This window comes from Microcaecilia unicolor, chromosome 6 (genome assembly GCF_901765095.1).
Source record: "Microcaecilia unicolor chromosome 6, aMicUni1.1, whole genome shotgun sequence".
NCBI lineage: Eukaryota > Metazoa > Chordata > Amphibia > Gymnophiona > Siphonopidae > Microcaecilia > Microcaecilia unicolor.
This window is the reverse complement of record NC_044036.1, coordinates 135,783,292-135,801,988: the sequence shown is the minus strand read 5'-3', so window position 1 is coordinate 135,801,988 and position 18,697 is coordinate 135,783,292. Positions and strand designations below refer to the sequence as shown.

The 18,697-nt window shown below is 43.7% G+C and overlaps 1 protein-coding gene across 2 annotated transcripts in view; it reads left to right on the top strand.

The window, feature by feature from the left end:
- PLXNA1 (plexin A1) overlaps positions 1–18,697 on the top strand; it is a 551,734-nt gene that overhangs the window by 350,824 nt on the left and 182,213 nt on the right. For both annotated transcript variants that reach the window (XM_030205992.1, XM_030205991.1), the window contains exon 9: positions 10,441–10,555. In XM_030205992.1, the coding sequence (XP_030061852.1) occupies positions 10,441–10,555 (115 nt within the window). The remainder of the gene's footprint in view (positions 1–10,440; positions 10,556–18,697) is intronic.

Here is an 18,697-nt window from a genome sequence, read left to right as displayed (position 1 = left end):
CCCTGTGCATTGGTTAAATCCATGTCCCTTTTAATGAAACTAGAATCTCACTTTTGCTACATGCCAAAGGACATAAGATTTTTATATACAGAGTTTAGAAAACCCAAACCCAATTACAAATCCTATTTACAGGTTTTCATTTGTGTTACAGATTTTATTAGTGTTGTTCAGTGCACTCTGGTTTTCTGGTGAGAGCCTCCCCCCCCTTCTGTCTGTTACATAGATAGTGGAAGATGATGAAGATATTAAAAAATGTGTATTTGGAGTTATTGATCTGTGATGTCACGGAAACAAGTACATGCTATCCTGGACCTTACTTGTCTTTCAGGACAAGCACGGTGGGTTTAAGTGAAGCCAAGAGTCTGTCGTGTCCATCTAACTGCCCCATCTACGGAAAGGCAGACCGAGAAAGTTCCATCTATCTTCCCACAGGGTTGGAAGATCTGCCTTCAGAATCCCGAGTGACATTTTTTGGTTCAGCCGCTATAATCTAAGCTGTAAAAGGCCTTGTATCATGCCAACCTCCTCTTGTTTGTGTGATTGGCCTCACAACTGAGAACGACTCAAGGTTGAATAGTTTCTGACTACACAGTTGGATGAAGCAGTAGGCAGACTGGATGGGTCAAGAGGTCATTATTTGCTGAGCCACATGGGTTGCTAAGAGCAGCGGTTGGCTTGCATGCTAGTAATATTTTTCTTTTGGACTCTCTCTAACCCGAATAGAAAGTAGTTAATGAATTCTGATCTAGCTTTTGGAGAAAAATTATGCAGAGGATGACAAAGAATGGTGCATTTTGTTACAGCACTACAACGCCACGTTCTGTTGGGTAGTTTGTGACCACATCCTGCCAGACTGGGCCACTAGACTTTGATGAGGTTTGCTAATGGCTGAACTGTGACCCTGGTTATGGCATGAGTTGCTAGGCAACATTGACCTTAGCCTGGGAACATGGTGTGGTAGGGAAAAATGAAGAACATTTTAGCTTAATTTAGCTCTGAAAGAATATTACTTTTGGCTAACTTGCATCCCTGTATCTCAGCATAGACAGGCAAGATTCATGTGATGGCAACAAATTGAATGATAGCCTCATAGGTAGTCCCCAGACATACGTAGTGTCCTGTGATGCACTCGGTCAGAAATTTCCCTTGAAATCAACCATCTACAATATTTTATTTATTTCATAACACTTGATATATTGCTTGGTCCTGAACATACGTGTCTAAGTGGTTTACAAAACAAAATGATCTGCAGTTAATCAAGTGGAGTACATTGCTACATCTCTCCTCATGCTATCCACACCCTCCAGGTTGTCCACCCTATTACAGAGTTTGGTGTCATCCACAAAGAGACAAACCTTAACAGTCTGTCTGCAATATCACTCACAAAAGAGCCGGCTCAAGGACTGATCCCTGTGGCACACCACTGATAACATCCTTTTCCTCAAAGCAAGCTCCATTTACCACTGTCTCCTTCCATTTAACCAGTTTTTAACCCTGTCAGTCCTTTAGTGCCCGTATCAAAGGCATTCAGTTTATTTTTCAGTCACTTGTGCAGAATCGTGTCAAAGGCTTTGCTAAAATCCAGGTACACCATATCTAGCACCCCTCCCATGCCAACTGTTTGCTCACTCTAAATATCGAATCAGAAGAAGGAGTCAAAGGGACCGGTGAATTCCGACTACAGCTGTTGAGATAAGTGCATTCTGTACCTTAGAACCTTTAAGATACCAATCAGGTTCAAGTGTAAGACTACTTATAACGAGGTTTTTCAGCCTATGATGAATGAAAGGTTACTCCCTTATGTTGGGTGACTAACAAAGAAGCTTTCCTTAGCGTTTGAGGCTTTTCCTCTTGTAAACCAGAACAGGATGTACACACAGAGCTATTGGATATTTTGGTGAGCTTTATCATGGATCAACTTTTTGGTCACCCAGTCTAAGAAATCAATCGGATTTGTTTGACAAGACCTGCCTCTAGTGAAACCGTTCTGCCTTGGGCCCTGTAGTCCATTCAGTTCTAGAAACCTCACAGTCCTCTGCTTTAGAAGCATTTCCATTAGTTTACTCACTACTGAGTTCAGGCCGACATGCTTGTAATTCCCAAACTCTTCCTTACGCTCTTGTGCAGAGGGACCACATCTGCCCTTTTCCAGTCCTCCAGGGCCACTCCAGACTCTAAAGAAGCATTGAAGAGGTCCAACAGTGGAGCCGCCAGAACGTCTCTGAGTTCCTTGAGTACCCTCGGATGTATCCCATCAGGTCCTGTCGCTTTGCCTATTTTTAGTTTAACTAGCTCCTCACTAACTCAACTAAGTCTGTTAAGTACTTCAGAAGTGAATATCTTGGTCATTCAAACTTTGTTCACCTTTGGCAGCAAAGAAAAGACAAGATGACATGGTTTGAAGTTATAACCAAAGAAACTTAATTTGATTCTAGGGAAGAGCTGTTTTGTTAGTTGGGTGCTTAGATTATTTTATTTTAATTATTAAAAAATGCTACTGCAGTAATTACCATTTTTGGCCCTTTAGGCCTTATGCATTCAGAATTAAATAACCCAGCAGCATAAAATCAATATAAGATGATTACAAAACTAACAGTATTAAAACAGACTGTGTAATTAAAATCTCAAGAAAATAGATACGTTTTCAGTCTCGCCTGAAAGGGGACAGAGCGAAAGATTCCCGAGGTGTGTATGTTAAGTAGTGGAGGGATCGGCCTGGTCTTTGCATTAATACAAAGATCACAACCAATGCGTTTTCTCTTGTGGGCTGTGAATTTCAGGAAGAAATATGCTCTAGAATCATCTTCTTAAGCAGGGTTACAGAACATGTCCTCATTGTATGATTCTACGAGGTGACTGGGTGATTTCTTGAGTATAAATGTCGTTAATAGGTACGGTGATGGAATGCATCAATGACACACATCACAGAGAACTTGGAGAAAACTGAGAATGGTTTATGTTTTATTTTATTTACAATTTTTTTAATGTACGCTGCTAAGATCCTGCTGTGTTTTTAATTGGTAGTATATTGTTTAATAAATATAAACAGTTTACTTAATACATACTGCCCTTTGTAGGTATACAGGAAAGCGGTTTACATTAACTAAACAAAATTAAAACTGGGAAAAGAACGTCATGGGTCAAAATAGTGAAGGAGGAGGAGAATAAGGAGTCAAATGGACTTTTATTCCCAACTGAAAGTAAAGACAAGGCAGTTTAGATTGGAAACAAAAACAGGAAGAGCTTTTTTGGGGTGGTGGGGAAAATTTCAGTTTGAATCAACTGATCTTGCCGACCCGATTCATCCAGGCCACGTAGTGAGGGCAGAGTATCCAGACGCTGTTCCCCTGATTTCATACAAATGTGGGCACAAGAGCTCAGATGCACACGTAATGGGGGCCAACAACCAAAGTTGATTAGTACTAATTTGGATTTGCACGCACATTTTCCAAAGCGCTATTCAAAGCGTCTCATGTGCAACCCAGAGGAGGCATGGCCACAGGAGGGTCATGGACATCCCAGTTATTTAGGTGCATTCTTATAGAATACCTGGGTTGCATGTCCAACTTGCACGCCATCATTTACACCGAAGTTTCAGCAGGGGATCTGTCTGCTCTAAGCATATTCAACCAGGGGCGTAGCTACGTGGGGCCATGGGGACCTGGGCCCCCGTAGATTTGGCCCTGGACCCCCCTGCCCGATGACCCTCTTGACCCCCCCTCCTGCCGCCAACCCACCGTTGCCTACCTTTGCTGGCGGGGGACCCCAACCCCCGCCAGCTGAGGTCCTCTTCTTCTTTAGTTCTGTTTCTGAGTCTGACGTCCTGCACGTACAATGTGCAAGATGTCAAAAACAGAACGAAGGAAGAAGAGGACCTTGGCTGGTGGGAGTTGGGGTCTCTCGCCAGCAAAGGTAGGCGACAGTGATGGCGGGGGAGGGTTGACGGCGGGAGGGGGGGTCGAGAGGGCCATTGGCGGGGGGGGGGGGGGGGGTCAAGGTGGTGGCGGCGGGGGGGGGGGGGGGGGGGCTAAAATGTGCCCCCCTGACCTCGGGCTCTGGACCCTCCCTCCTGCCGAAGTTTGGCTACGCCTCTGTATTCAACAAAGGACACTCGGCATATCGCTTAGTGCTGATTTTTTCCGGCACCTAAATTTGCCCATAAAAGTCTAATTCCATATCTGTGCGCCAGCGGTTTGACGCCGCATGCGCGTGTGAATGGCACCTTAATTGGCACTTACGTGTATACCTGCCCAATTAAAAGGGAGTGGCTAAGCGGCATCGCATGCATCTGTGAGGGTGGTGTACATATGGGTGGAGTTGGACAGGACAGGGATGTGTGTCCCACTGACATGCACACTTTATGGAATACTGTAAGACGCATGCCTAGCTTTCTACATTTATGGTAGCCATTGGCATGATACGCAGCACAAATTACCCCTCCCTGGACACAGTGAAGGGCGTTCTCAGGGGCCATTTTACTAAGCCGCGTAGGCGCCTACGCATGTCAATTTTGAACTACCGCCCGGCTACCGCGTGGCCCGGGCGATAATTTAATTTCTTACTCGTGTCTACTAAGCGTGCCGGGAAATTTCCGGCGCACGCCACTAACCGGGCAGTAATCAGCGTTGTACGCACGTAGACCATTACTGCCCGAGTAACACATGAGACTTTACCGCTAGGTCAGTGGGTGGCAGTAAGGTCTCGGGGCCAAAATGGACGCGTGCCAATTTTTATTTTGCCACACGTCTATTTTCAGACCCTCAAAAAAGGCCTTTTTTTGCGGGTGTGCTGAAAAATGGACCTGCGCGCGTCCCAGTATGTGCGTCTACACCAGCACAGGCCACTTTTCAGCGCACCTTAGTAAAAGGCCCTCTCAATACTTGTGGCACCTGTGGTGTATAATTGATATGAGAAAGGGAAATAAATTCCCAGGTAGACAAAGAACATAACTTCTAGTAGAGAGAGTTGATTTTAGTGAAAGCAGGTGATGTGTTGTGTGCAGAGGTTAAACTCATTTTATCAGATATGAGTGTAGAACGGAGTAGAGTATCTAGTGTTATAATTGCATATCATTGTCATTGGTGATAGACTCCTAATTAATACCAAGTGATGTTAATTTGGAAAAAGGCATCTGTTCTCTTCAAGAGCAGGATTTACAGATGGCTGCTAAAAGCAGCATTTTGCAGGTGTCTGCCTATAATTGAGCTTAGCCAGGAGGGCAGTGCATTGCAGCTTGGTACAACCCACGTTTAACACTCTCAGCAATGTACTTTGGAAAAGAGAATAGCTTTTGCTACATTCCAAGAAGACTGCAGGGAGTTTAACCTTCCACAAGAAAAGTGACACAAATTCACCAACAGATTTACTGAGGGAGAAGCTTTCCAAGGCAAAAGCCCACTGGGTCCTATCCAGCAGGAAGAGAAGCCGGTTCACAGCACATTGAATGATAGAAGGGGCACATGTAGATTATACTGTTAACCAGCTAGCGCTGTGTTACCCAGACTTGTGTTTGAGTGGAAGCCTTCACCTGTCCATGAGCGGAGTGGAACAGATAGACGTGAATCGTTTGCTTACTCTTTCCAAAAATACTAGGACTAGGGGCATGCGACGAAGCTATAAAATATTAAATTTAATATGACTCGGAGAAAATGTTTCTTCACTCAACGTGTAATTAAACTCTGGAATTAGTTGCCAGAGAATGTAGCTTAGCAGGGTTTAAAAAAGGTCTGGACAGCTTCCTAAAGGAAAAGTCCATAGACCTTTATTAAATTGACTTGGGGAAAATCCACTGCTTATTTCTGGGATAAGCAGCATAAAATGTATTGAACTTTTTCGGGATCTTGCCAGGTATTTGTGACCCGGATTGGCCACTGTTGGAAACAGGATGCTGGGCTCGATGGACCTTTGGTCTGTCCCAGTGTGGCAATACTTATGTACATCAGGAATTTGCAAAGGGCTGCACCCAGGACCGGATTTAAGATGTTCGTGCCTCTTGGCAGGACTGGAGAGTGGTGGGGAGGGAGAGTTTCTTCCTCAGATATTACAGAGCATGGCCTAAAGCAAATAGAATCAGGCTTCTGTCTGGTCCAGGTATTCAGTGTTGTCTAAACGTTGCCACCCTAGGCAGTGGCCTGTCCTGCTGTTTCTCAATCTAGGCCTGGCTATGTCTCTTCCCTAATGCGCAGGTTTCAATTCTAGTTTTTTTTTTTTGCTGCAGTTTGGGGCCTGGTGTGCTCACTTCTTCCTTATCTGACGGTACTCCAGTTCTCTACAGGAGACTCTCAAGATGTTTAGAAAAGGAATTTGGATTCCCCCTGAGACGCGTAAGCGTCTACGCGCGTCCAATACGCGCCAAAATGGAGTTACCATCCCACTACTGCGTGGCTCTTGTGGTAATTTCATTTTTGGCGTGCATCTGATACGCGCGTCTTTAAAAAATATTTATTATTTTCGGACACGCGCCAACTGGCTTTTGACACGCGTAGGTCATTACCGCCCGGATTCTTTACCAGTACGTCAATGGCTGACGGTAAAGTCTCAAACCCAATATGGACACGCGGCAATTTTGATTTTTGCCACATGCCCATTTTCGACAAAAAAAAGGCCTTTTTCACAGGCCTGCTGAAAAATGGATCGGTGTGCGCCCAAAACCCACGCCTACACTACCGCAAGCCATTTTTCAGGGCACCTTAGTAAAAGGACCCCTTAATGCATTTTCTGTGTAAACCTGGAAGGGGACATTGTATTTAAAATTTGGGAGCTTTTATCTGAGTGGTTCTTCCCCACCCGTTTCTCAGATCTTTGAATGGTGCAAAACCTTCTCGCAATGAACAGTGGAATTCTTCAGCTTGCAAAATGCACAGCCCTTCCAATTCCCATTTACTTCATCTAATAAGTATTGTAAATCTGCTAAATGAATGCATTTACCGAATTGCAAGGCCATTTATTTAAGAAGTCTCCAGTGTAAATAAAATTATATCCATCTATCTGTCTCTATTAAAATGACTAATGACATACACATATTAAAACACTCACACAAAATTATAGGGATATGAAAGGATTGCAGGCACCTAAACCCTCACATGTTAGGTGTTTTCTACAAGCTTATGATCCGTTGGTAAGTCCATGCCTTGGGTTTGGCTTTTCATGTGCATTAATTTTTGCATTTAACGTGCAGTAAATGCAAACTTTCATTACGCTTAGTAAAAAAAAAGCCCCTTACTGTATTTGGCTTCGGTTTCCTTGGAGCGCATCTGATTTCCAGACAGTGTAAAACTTGGATACGGGGGTGGGGGGAGGGAAGAGGGGAAGACCTGTTAATCTTCAACCCATGACAGCATATCTCTGGCACAAAAGACTTCTCTGGCCGGGGTCTGCTTCCCACCAGCACATCCTTGCTGCTATTGAACAAGGGAGATTGTGTGAGGCTTTTCCTTCGATTGATGCCACGGTGCACCTTGGTGATGCCCTGTAATTTTCGACCTTCTTAAGAGGCCCCCAGAACAATCAAGGTTTCAATGCTGCATGTCTCACAAAAGCTCTGCTAGTTTTTACAGTACCTTTTTCTGTTCTCTGACATTAAAACTTCAAAGCACAAGTAAAACTCATTAAATCCAATTACTATAAGCACGTTTTTAACGGATATTAAAAGAAGGCAGAGAGAGAGAGCGCAAGCGGGCGACGTACACACACATATACAAATGCATGGATACAGACGACTTATTGTGAGGAGAAGAAAGCCACAGCGCTGATGAAATGTTAATTTTTCAACCTTTGCATGGCTATAATTTTCATATGAATGCTTTGGAATTAATGCATAGTTTTCCCAGCAATGGGTCCACTTGTTCTGTTCGGAGAATGGTGGTTTCTTTTTAAGCTGCTCACAAAGTCTACAATTCACCCCAGTTGAGATAGCAGGAGGATGGGGGCCACGTTGAGAAACCGAAATCTGATAAGAGACCCGGACTTGTTGTTGTTAAAGAGTAAGGCTGGTTTGGGGTCAGGGGGTCTTCGCTTGCTGGTTCAGTTTGTGGTGAGAATGTGCAGCGCTATATCAGAAACTCCGTCGATGTATACAGCTCTGCACAAGATGAATTGCCTGGTGGTAAGACCCCTGCCATTCAAAGCTTGCTGTCTTGGGTAAAACAGTGGTGCTTTTTACTCCTTAAGGAAATGCATGAGTACATAACTATTGCCATTCTGGGACAGACCGAAGGTCCATCAAGCACAGCATCCTGTTTCCAACAGTGGCCAATCCGGGTCACAAATACCTGTCAAAATCCCAAAAGAGTTCAATATATTTTATGCTGCTTATCCGAGAAATAAGCAGTGGAGTTTCCCCAAGTCATTTTAATAATTATCTATGGACTCTTCCTTTAGGAAGCTGTCCAAACCTTTTTTAAACCCTACTAAGCTAACTGCTTTTACCACATTCTCTGCAGTTGTCCTTCATGTAGGAGCCTGGGGGTAGAGGGTGCAGTGAGTTTGTGTGTGTGTATTGGGGAGGGATGAATATGTACTATGTAAGCCACATTGAGCCTGCAATTAGGTGGGAAAATGTGGGATACAAATGTAATAAATAAATATCTCCAGGTAAAAAAACAGATCATCAGGTGCCATCTTCAGTGTAAAGGCTGGTAGCTCTTGTGTTACTTTTCTCTCTGCTCAGCTGTTTCTTGTTTGCAGCTTTCATCATGGCCATTTTTAATGTCCCAGTAAAGTCAGACAGGCGTCATTCAGTCCTACATTTTAGGACTGAATGACGCCTGTCTGACTTTACTGGGACATTAAAAATGGCCATGTCCCAGTCATGGCCATCTCCAATGGAGATGTTCCAGTCTAGCCCTACATTTTAGGGTTAGACTGGGACATCTCCTTCTCCTTCCTCATTTGTTGGTGCCAAGTCAGCTGGCGGCTCAGCTTCTAAACTTTTTCATCTTTTTATCCCTTATCTGCCCCCGAAATGAAAATAATCCTGTGGGTAAGGGGTGCACTATTTTATCTAATCCCCTCTAAACGGCTGAGATGCACCTTCAGCTATGAGGTTTCCAGTCATAACTTCTCACTCCACAAAAATATTGCACACTCCAGCTGAATGTTCACAAACTTCTCCAGCAAAGGGTTTGCAAGAGTTGAAAAGCTAGTGGAGAAATTTACAAGCAGATGGTAGATGCACTGGCTGATAAGTACAGTCTATGCATGTATGTTTACGTATGTATATGCTCTGATGCACAGCTAGGTTGGGGGTGTTGCATGTGTGGTCCACTTGCACCTCCATCTGGTCCCTCTTGCTGCCATTCAGTGTTTGTTTTTGTCATCTGTGAAATCTTTGTCTGTATCACGTTAGCAGCAATGAGATACTTTTCCCTTTCCCCGCGTACATAAAGACAGTTCAGTTCCTATTACCCCATGGAGAACATCCCTCCCATCTTCTGCTTCTCAATCGCCAACAAACAGTTGCACGTAGAGATTCTTATATTTAGTTTTGCTTTGTATTTAGAATTGCTTTGTTAATGTTATTTTAAATGTTAATTTGTTAATGTTACTTGCTTTCTTAATGTTTGTTCACTTACCTTGGAACTAAATGGTGGAACTCCTTAGCACCCAAAGTAAGAAATATACAGGAATATACTAGATTCCAGAAAATCCTCAAATTGTTCCTATTCAAACAAACTCTCACAAAGAACGACCGTGTCCCAAACAACTAATTGGCTATTACTCTATTTACCATTAACTTTCTCTTTGCTTCATGTACAATTTCTCATTCGTAACAGATTTTCTAAATGTTAAACATCCATAGCTATCCCAGTATGTTTATGATATTGTATTGTAAAATTGGATTCTTACAACAAATTACTTTCTTATGCATTATTCTTTATGTATCCTTTACACATTGAACTCAAACTTGTTTGGGATAATGTGGGATATAAATGTCACAAATAAATAAATAAATGTTCAGACTGTGGGATGCTGATGGTCATTGCTGGTGGGTTAAACATGCTCTCTCAGGCCACCTGTATGTTGATAGGTAGATGTGTAAAAATTTTGTTCTTGTCTTTCCCACCACAAAGCAAAGTGTTAGAAATGTGGGTTTGGATCAGATTTGTTTGACCTCGTAAACTCCTTGTACCCTCGTAGGGAGTCGCTTTTATGTGTAGTTCAGGCTCACCATTGGTATCTTGCTGTCATTAGATGAGAAACCTCCCTTTTACTGGCCCCAAAAATGACCATTTGTGAAATATCTGCATTCAGTGAAGACACTTCCTTCCATGCAGTTCAGTGGTTGATTAATTCACCTCCCAAATCTCACTTTTAAGAGTTTGGCAGACCTGCTATTTGCAGTTCCCTCTGTGGTAAGATCAGCTCTGTAGTGTGTCAGGATTCTTTGCAGGTTCAGGGACAGGTGTTTGGTCTAACGTGTGCCTCTTCCCTTATTTTCAGCTGCCTGTCCTGTGTGAACGGCTCCTTCCCGTGTCACTGGTGCAAATACAGACATATCTGTACCCATAATGCTGCAGAATGTTCTTTCCTGGAAGGACAAGTAAACACACCAGAGGTAAGTTGAATTCTGTGTCTGAAGGACTTGTGGATGCCATTATTTTTGCATCACCTGATGTGCTGCTGCTAGAGATTCAAAAATGCCGTTCTGAAGTTAGACCTATTCACCCCCTGGGAAGAGGAGGTCTGGTGGATACTCTGGTTTTATTTCTCCCAGCCCCTCCAGCTCTGGATTTCTAATGGTTCCCTCTCTGCTCACTCCATGGATGTCCCTCCATTGCCTCAGATTCAACATCTCTAAAGGTTCAGCTTCTTATATTCTTCTCCCATTCTCTGCTGTCTTCTGTCTCTCAGGTCCAGTCCTGTGCAGTCATCTTTCATCCCTTTCTCTCCTTCACTTTGCTCATATCCATTTCCTTCTCATCTTTTTTTCTTCTCCTCCAACCTCTTTCTCTTCCTTTGTAGGCCAGAACCTCAATCAGTGCCCTGGTCATTTCTCCCTTGAACTTCTGGAGCCCCCCAGTCTCCCGATGAGAGACTCTCATACTAGCTTTGTTCATTTCTCCCAATTCGGGTCCACACTCGTTGCTACATGTTTTTTGAGAGAAAATCGGAAAGTCGATCGAACAGACACTTCAATACAAACATTTGCATCATCTTTGAAAGACGAAAATAAAGGTTGCTGGATTAGATGATGTAAATATAGGAAGTGAGCTTTCCTATGGTGAATAGACTCCTAATGCAGGCCTGATAGGCCGAAACACAGCTGTGTCGAGTCTCACTCACCCAGCTCCTTATTTTAATTTATATATTTTTTTGTTTTATGTTTCATAAACTTGGTCTTATTGTATTTCCATTAGAAGCGTCGTCGTCTTGAAATTTTTTTGAGTCATCTTCGGTGTTTTGTTTGTCATTTTTTTTTGCGAAGACTGGTTTCTTCTGTCTTTTGCATCGCCCCCCAGTCTCACACATGGGTGCTGGGCAGTCTCTGCAGAAATCACTAACTTGGTCTACAGCTGGGAACTCTATTTACCGTTCATGCCCCTCTCACATATGGGTGGGGGTAGGACAACCTTCAACCCAGTGCTGTCATCATTCGTTTTTATAGTCTGTCTGAAGAGCCCTGTTCTTAGTATGTTTCTGATTTATAAATTCATCAGGAGGGCTGAGAATAAAGAAATTAGGGATTGATAAGCAAGCAGAAAGGGTGTCGTTTAAGTGTTAAACGTGCTGTGACTGAACAGGGAATGCTAATGACGTTTGCATCATCAGGAGGGGACACCATTAATCCATGCATGCTCCATATATCTTGGATAAACAAACGCAAGAGACGTGTTCACTGACATAGAGAGATGAAGATGTGTTCGCACATCACATATACACACAGAGAGATATGTTGCCTGTTCATACATGAGACCCAATGAGACACAAACACAAGGGAGTGGACAGCACATACTTTTGAGGCGGTGTGTGTGCATGTAATCTTAAGTGATGATGTGGAGGAACTGAAAGAAACCTTGGTGAACTTGGAAGACGTACTGAGCCAAATCATAGTAACATAGTAGATGACGGCAGAAAAAGACCTGCACGGTCCATCCAGTCTGCCCAACAAGACAACTCATGTGTGCTACTTTTGTGTATACCCTACTTTGATTTGTACCTGTGCTCTTCAGGGCACAGACCGTATAAGTCTGCCAGCACTAGCCCCGCCTCCCAACCACCGGCTCTGGCACAGACCGTATAAGTCTGCCCAGCACTATCCCGCCTCCCACCACCAGCTCTGGCACAGACCGTATAAGTCTGCCCAGCACTATCCCGCCTCCCACCACCAGCTCTGGCACAGACCGTATAAGTCTGCCCAGCACTATCCCGCCTCCCACCACCAGCTCTGGCACAGACCGTATAAGTCTGCCCCACACTATCCCCGCCTCCCAACCTCCAGCCCTGCTTCCCACTACCGGCTCTGCTATTGACAAGGATACTGAAGGAACTTGAACATAAAATTGCTGATCTGCTGTTAATAATCTGTAACCTGTCGTTAAAATCGTCCATAGTACCTGAAGTTGTTAAATTGCAAGAGGATTGTGAAAAATTACAAGAGGACCTTACAAGATTGAGAGACTGGGCATCCAAATGGCAGATGACGTTTAATGTGAGCAAGTTCAAAGTGATGCATGTGGGAAAGAGGAACCCGAACTATAGCTACGTAATGCAAAGTTCCACATTAGGAGTCACTGACCAAGAAAGGGATCTAGGCATAATTTTTGATAATATGTTGAACCCTCCGCTCAGCGTGCAGCACCAGCTAAGAAAGCAAATAGAATGTTAGGTATTAGGGAAGGAATAGAAAACAAAAATGAGGATGTTATAATGCCTTTGTATCGCTCCATGGTGCGACCGCACCTCGAATACTGTGTGCAATTCTGGTCACCACATCTCAAAAAAGATATAGTGGAATTAGATACAGAGAAGAGCGACGGAAATGATAAAGTGGATGGGACAACTTCCCTATGAGGAAAGGCTAAAGTGGCTAGGGCTCTTCAGCTTAGAGAAAAGACAACTGAGGGGAGGTAGAGGTCTATAAAATAATGAGTGGAGTGGAACGGGTAGACGTTAATCGCTTGTTTATTTTTCCAAAAATTCTAGGACTAGGGGGAACGCAATGAACCTACACAGAAGTAAATTTGAATCGGAGAAAATATTTCTTCACTCAACGTGTAATTAAACTCTGGAATTCGTTGTCGGAGAATGTAGTAAATGCAGTTACGGTGTTTAAAAAAGGTTTGGATAACTTCCTAAAAGAAAAGTCCATCAGCCATTATTAAAATGGACTTGGGGAAAATCCACTGCTTATTTCTAGGACAAGCAGCATAAAATGTAATGTACTGTTTTGGGATCTTGCCAGATACTTATAACCAGGATTGACCACTGTTAGAAACAGGATGCTGGGCTTGATTGACCTTCGGTCTGTCCCAGTATGGCAATATTTATGTACTTATGTCAGTGCCAGGCAAAATAGTGGAAACTATTATAAAGAATAAAATTATGGAACTCATAGATAAACATGGTTTAATGGGACAGAGTCAGCATGGTTTCAGCCAAGGGGAAGTCAAATTGCTTCATTTCTTTGAAGGCTTGAATAAACATGGATAAAGGTGAGCTGGTTGATGTAGTGTATCAAGATTTTCAGAAAGCTTTTGACAAAGTCCCTCATGAGAGACTCCAGGGAAAATTAAAAAGTCATGGGATAGGAGGCAATGTCCTTATGTGGAGTGAGAACTGGTTATTGGACAGAAAACAAAGGGTAGGGTTAAATGGCCATTTTTCTTAGTGGAGGAGGGTGAATTGTGGAGTTCCGCAGGAATGTATACTGGGACTGATGCTATTTAGCCTATCTATAAATGATCTGGAAATTGGGAACGACAAGTGAGGTGATTACATTTGTAGATGACACAAAACTTTTCAAGGTTGTTAAAACACATGCGGACTATGAAAAGCTGCAGTTAGACCTTAGGAAATTGGAAGACTGGGCATCCAAATGGCAGATGAAATTTAATGTGCACAAATGCAAAGTGATGCACACTGGGAAGAATAATCCGAGTCTTAGTTACCCGATGCTAGGGTCCACCTTAGGAATCAGGTCCCCAAGCCCTGCCAGCAGAAGCTTTCATGCGGCAAACTTCCCCCTCTCTTGCGCGCATGCTCGGTTTTAATGACATTGAGCATGCGTGAGTTTTGTGCTTGCCACGGTGGAAAAGCAGGACAGGTAGAGCGGTGCCGAATATCGCCACAGGAAGGTTTCTGCTGGTGGAGCTAGATGGACCATTGGTCTGACCCAGTATGAGTATTCTTATGTTGTTAACCAAAAATCCCTGAAAATTGGGAAAATTCCGAAAAAAGCGAAAACACACTTGCTGCATGCATTCCTATAGCATTAACCAAGGGCTTGCAGTCTTTCACTTTAACATTTACATACTGCAGTCGTAGCACTCAGAAACAGATGGGTCGATATTCAGCTCGTGGCGTGGTCTGACTTAACCTTGGCAGTGTCGGGGCACGCACTGCTCCCAGCATTGAGTATCAAAAGAACATAAGTGTTGCCATAGTGGGACAGATTGAAGGCCTAATTATTCCTATCAGATTGATTTTTGGAAAACCCAAATTCAAATCTGCCAACCCCTTCATGAAAAACTCCATTGGCTTCCCATTAAGGAACAAATTGCCTTCAAGGTCTGCACCCTGATTCACAGGATTATTTATGGTGAAGTTCCTGGATACATGTTAGATGTAATTGACCTACCACCCAGAAACAGTTTGAGTCTTTCCCGTTCTTACTTAAACTTACATTATCCAGTCTGCAATGGTCTTCAATACATAACATGTATAGAATGTTTGTACGTTTGGGAAGCTCGCCAGGTGCCCTTGGCCTGGATTGGCCACTGTCGTGGAAGGATGCTAGGCTCGATGGACCTTTGGTCTTTTCCCAGTGTGGCATTACTTATGTACTTACGTATGCAGGAGCTGTATGGCTTGTTGCAGTGTTTGGAGTGAAACATAAGTGTTTGTTTATTTAGTGGCTCAGCTTTTTCCTTCTGCTCTGTTGGGCTTTCAGCTCAGTCAGAACCAGCCTCTCCTGTGCCTAGAGTGCCATAAACTTTCATTCCCAACTACTCAGGGATTTTCCTCTAGTTTTAATCTTTCTCCCATCTCACCTACCATTGCAATAAGGGTCTTTGGTCGAGGACCACAGACCACGATCCCTTCTGGAGCCTGGTATGTGTGCGTACCCTGCGTCTGGCCAGTAGATGTCGCTGCAAGTGATGGGCAGGATTCTCTATGCTGGGCATCAACAGTGCCTCTAGCTGACTCGAAGGCCTAGGAATGAGTCCAAATCTCCTGCATGGCAACCCACAGCTACTGCCACAGAGCTGCCGTGCTAGGCTATGCTTTCACCCACTGAAATGGGGAAACCATTTCCATCAGTTCCTCTTATACCTAGAAGTAGGGTTATCATATGACTCCAGAAAAAGGAGGACAGATTGAGCCAGTCTGGGTTTTACTTCCATTGCTTTGAAATGGAAGCAAAACCTGGACTGGATCAATGTGTCCTCCTTTTTCTGGAGCCATATGGTAACCCTACCTAAAAGTGATCAGAAAGATGTATTTCTCTTGCATTGGGAGAAATACAAGGAGAAATTAAACCCTATTAACTTTTTGCTTTCTTTTTTTTTTCACTGCTAAATTTATCTCTCTTCTGTTTTGCTTAAAGGATAAAAATTGGGCTATGCAGAGAATATAGATCTTACTTTATTAATTAGACGATACATCATCAAGACTGGGAAGCCCAAACTGTTGCTCCTCATTCGCTTTGCTCCAGCAATTAGAGAAGGACGATGGGCATAATAAGGCTTTTTAAATAAAATATTAATCCTTGGATTAGATACACATCGCACAGTGGTGGAGGCATCCAAATTCAGCTGCCGTCCTCTTTCCCTCTGAGCAGCGTAAGGCAGGAGCAGACTCTTGAAAAGGAGGTCACCGTATGTTGCTTTCAGGCCTCCTGGGTAAAAGTAGTGCAGACTTTTTTACCCTGTTGGGAGAGGGGGCAGGGGCTTTTCAGCCACCATGCTTGCCAGGCTTTGCACCACTTTTGGGCTCTGCCTTCAGTAGAGCACTGCCTTCAGTAGGCACCTTTAAAGAACATTAGATGTCCCTAGGAACAGGTGTGAATCCCGACATTCATCTCAGGGGACACAAACACATATTTCCCATCTGAAATAGGGCAACACAGAGAGAGTTCAAAGTACAGAACAAAGTCCAAATATCAAAAGAAAGCACCGAGAGCCTTCAAATACCAAATACAGGACAAAAGTTCTTTTAATCACACAGCTTGGTCAACGATCTTGAAAAACAAAGACCCGACACGGCCCGTGTTGACCAAGCTGTGTGATTAGAAGAACGCGTGTCCCGTATTTGAAGGCTCTCAGTGCTTTCTTTTGCTATTTGGCCATCTGAAATAGGGAACAAGTGTGTATATTGTAGCCCCTTCCTAGTCCTGCCCAGGACATGCCCTTGCAGTATTCACATAGTCATATTTCGGATGCGTCTTTCTCTATATCCCAGCTTTCTAAAATCTGGATTATGACATGCATACAAGATACACCTCTAAAGGCAGGTTGACGCATGTCCAGAGCACAAATACTGCTTCTGAAATAACCGCCGTTGTCTGCTGCTTGTGTGTGAGGGAAAGGTAGCTGTTGCCTCTGTTTAGTCCCGCAAGACCCGCTGCCCATCTGGGTTCTCCGTCTCTTTCGGTGTGTACTAGGTCGATCGCTGGTTTCCTGTGGTGAGCTGAGGGACTCTGACCTTACGGTACAGGTGGCAAAAGGTGTTCTGCCATTCTTAATTTGCTCCAAATGTCAAAAAGGCTCACATGCCCTGAGCTGTTTATGATGCCCGTGTAACTATTTGTCTTCCCGGCTTCCTTGAAGCAGATTGAATAGGTCAACGCTCTTGACTCTGAACAATTAATTTGATTTGATTTTTTTTTTTCAATTCCTTTCCTCTTGCAGAGTCGGAGCCCTGGAGGAAGGGCTGGGGGAGGGTTATGTATGCATGTGTTCAATTACTCAGCTGTTGCAAGGAACACCAGTGATTAAACTCAGTTTTCATCTGTTTATACCTGCTGATAAATACCATGTGACCCGACTTATGCATTCATTGATTATTTATTAAAAATGATTATATCCCACCTAATCAACTATAGTTGTATTATAAAAAACATTAACATTTTATTTCTTCCTTTCTACTGAACCAAAGCACTGTGGAGATCCTGGAAAACTCTCCATTTTCTGTTTCTTATCATCATTATTTTCAGTGGTTTCTTTTTTCATCCTCCTCTGAATGCTAGCCTGTATTCATGCTGGGACTGGAGAACTAAAATGATGCTGTAGATCCCTACTGTCATGGATTTTAGGAATGAAAGTGAGCCCTTGTGCTGATCCAGGGACCAGCAGTCAGAAGCCCAGCGCTTCACCTGCAGCGAGCACTGTTCCCCAGCGGTTGAGCCCCTGGGTTCAGGTGGCCAACAGGACTTGGGAAGTCGGGCGAGAGAGAGGACTCAGGCTCAGACAGACGGAGGCAAGGACAGAGCTATGCAGAACTCAGGTCCAGGCAGTGGTCAGGTCAGGCGGCGATCCAGCAGAGGTCAGGTCCAGGAAGTAGTCAGCAAGGAAGAACAGCAACAAGAAAAATGCACCAGACATCAGGAAGGTAGTAGCTGAGGCAAAGAAGTAGTGAGAATTTCCTGGTTTTAAAGTGTAGGCATCTGACATCAGAGTAGGCATGCCCAGAGTGTAGGTGCCCAGATGTAGATGCGCCAAAGTGTAGCCACGCCCAAACTGGAAATACCCAGAAGAGAGGTATTAAATGTGTCGTAGGTGAGAACATCTGGCTCCACGTTTGATATTCCAGGTTGGTGATACCTACCTGCAGCCCTTAGCCAGTGGTTTCTACTTTAGATTTCATGTCTAGCATTACAGTACCTCAAACGTAGATATAGAGAACTGTAGAAGGTTTTGCTATGTGTGAATTTAAAAGGAAAGTTCATTTTCAGCTCACTGTTTTTGGCTTGTTTCAGTTTTCCTGCCAGTGATGGCACTGTTGAAACAGTTGTCATCTGTATTCGCCAACACATTCAGGAACCTGATTTCTTGCGGCATTTTTTTTTTGCATATACAGCTTTTATTCCTACGCTTCCTTTCTTACTTTTCATTTGTGCGTTTTCTTTGATGTCCGCTTTGGACAGCTTGTGCAAGGGGTTTTGTTGTGTCCACATCTTGGACTGTGCGGACCTATAGTAAAATCCCGAGTGACTCGCCCAGTACTCCTCTCTCTCCCCCCTCCCCCACAACTTCACCACTGCCAACGAGAGGAAATGGGCAGTTTTTGTGCTTCTCTCTGGGGGTCTTTTACAAAGCCGCACTAGCGTTTTTAGTACGCGGTAATTGCAGAGGCACCCATTACTGTTTCTTTTACATCTTTGAGGGCTGGAAGGGAGTCACTGACCACTGGGGGGAGTAAGGGGGTCATTCCTTTATTCCTCCAGTGGTTATCTGGTCATGTAGAGCACTTATTGTGTGGCTTATTCGTTCTAAAAACAGGTCTAGCTGTTGTATTATAAAAAACATTAACATTTGAT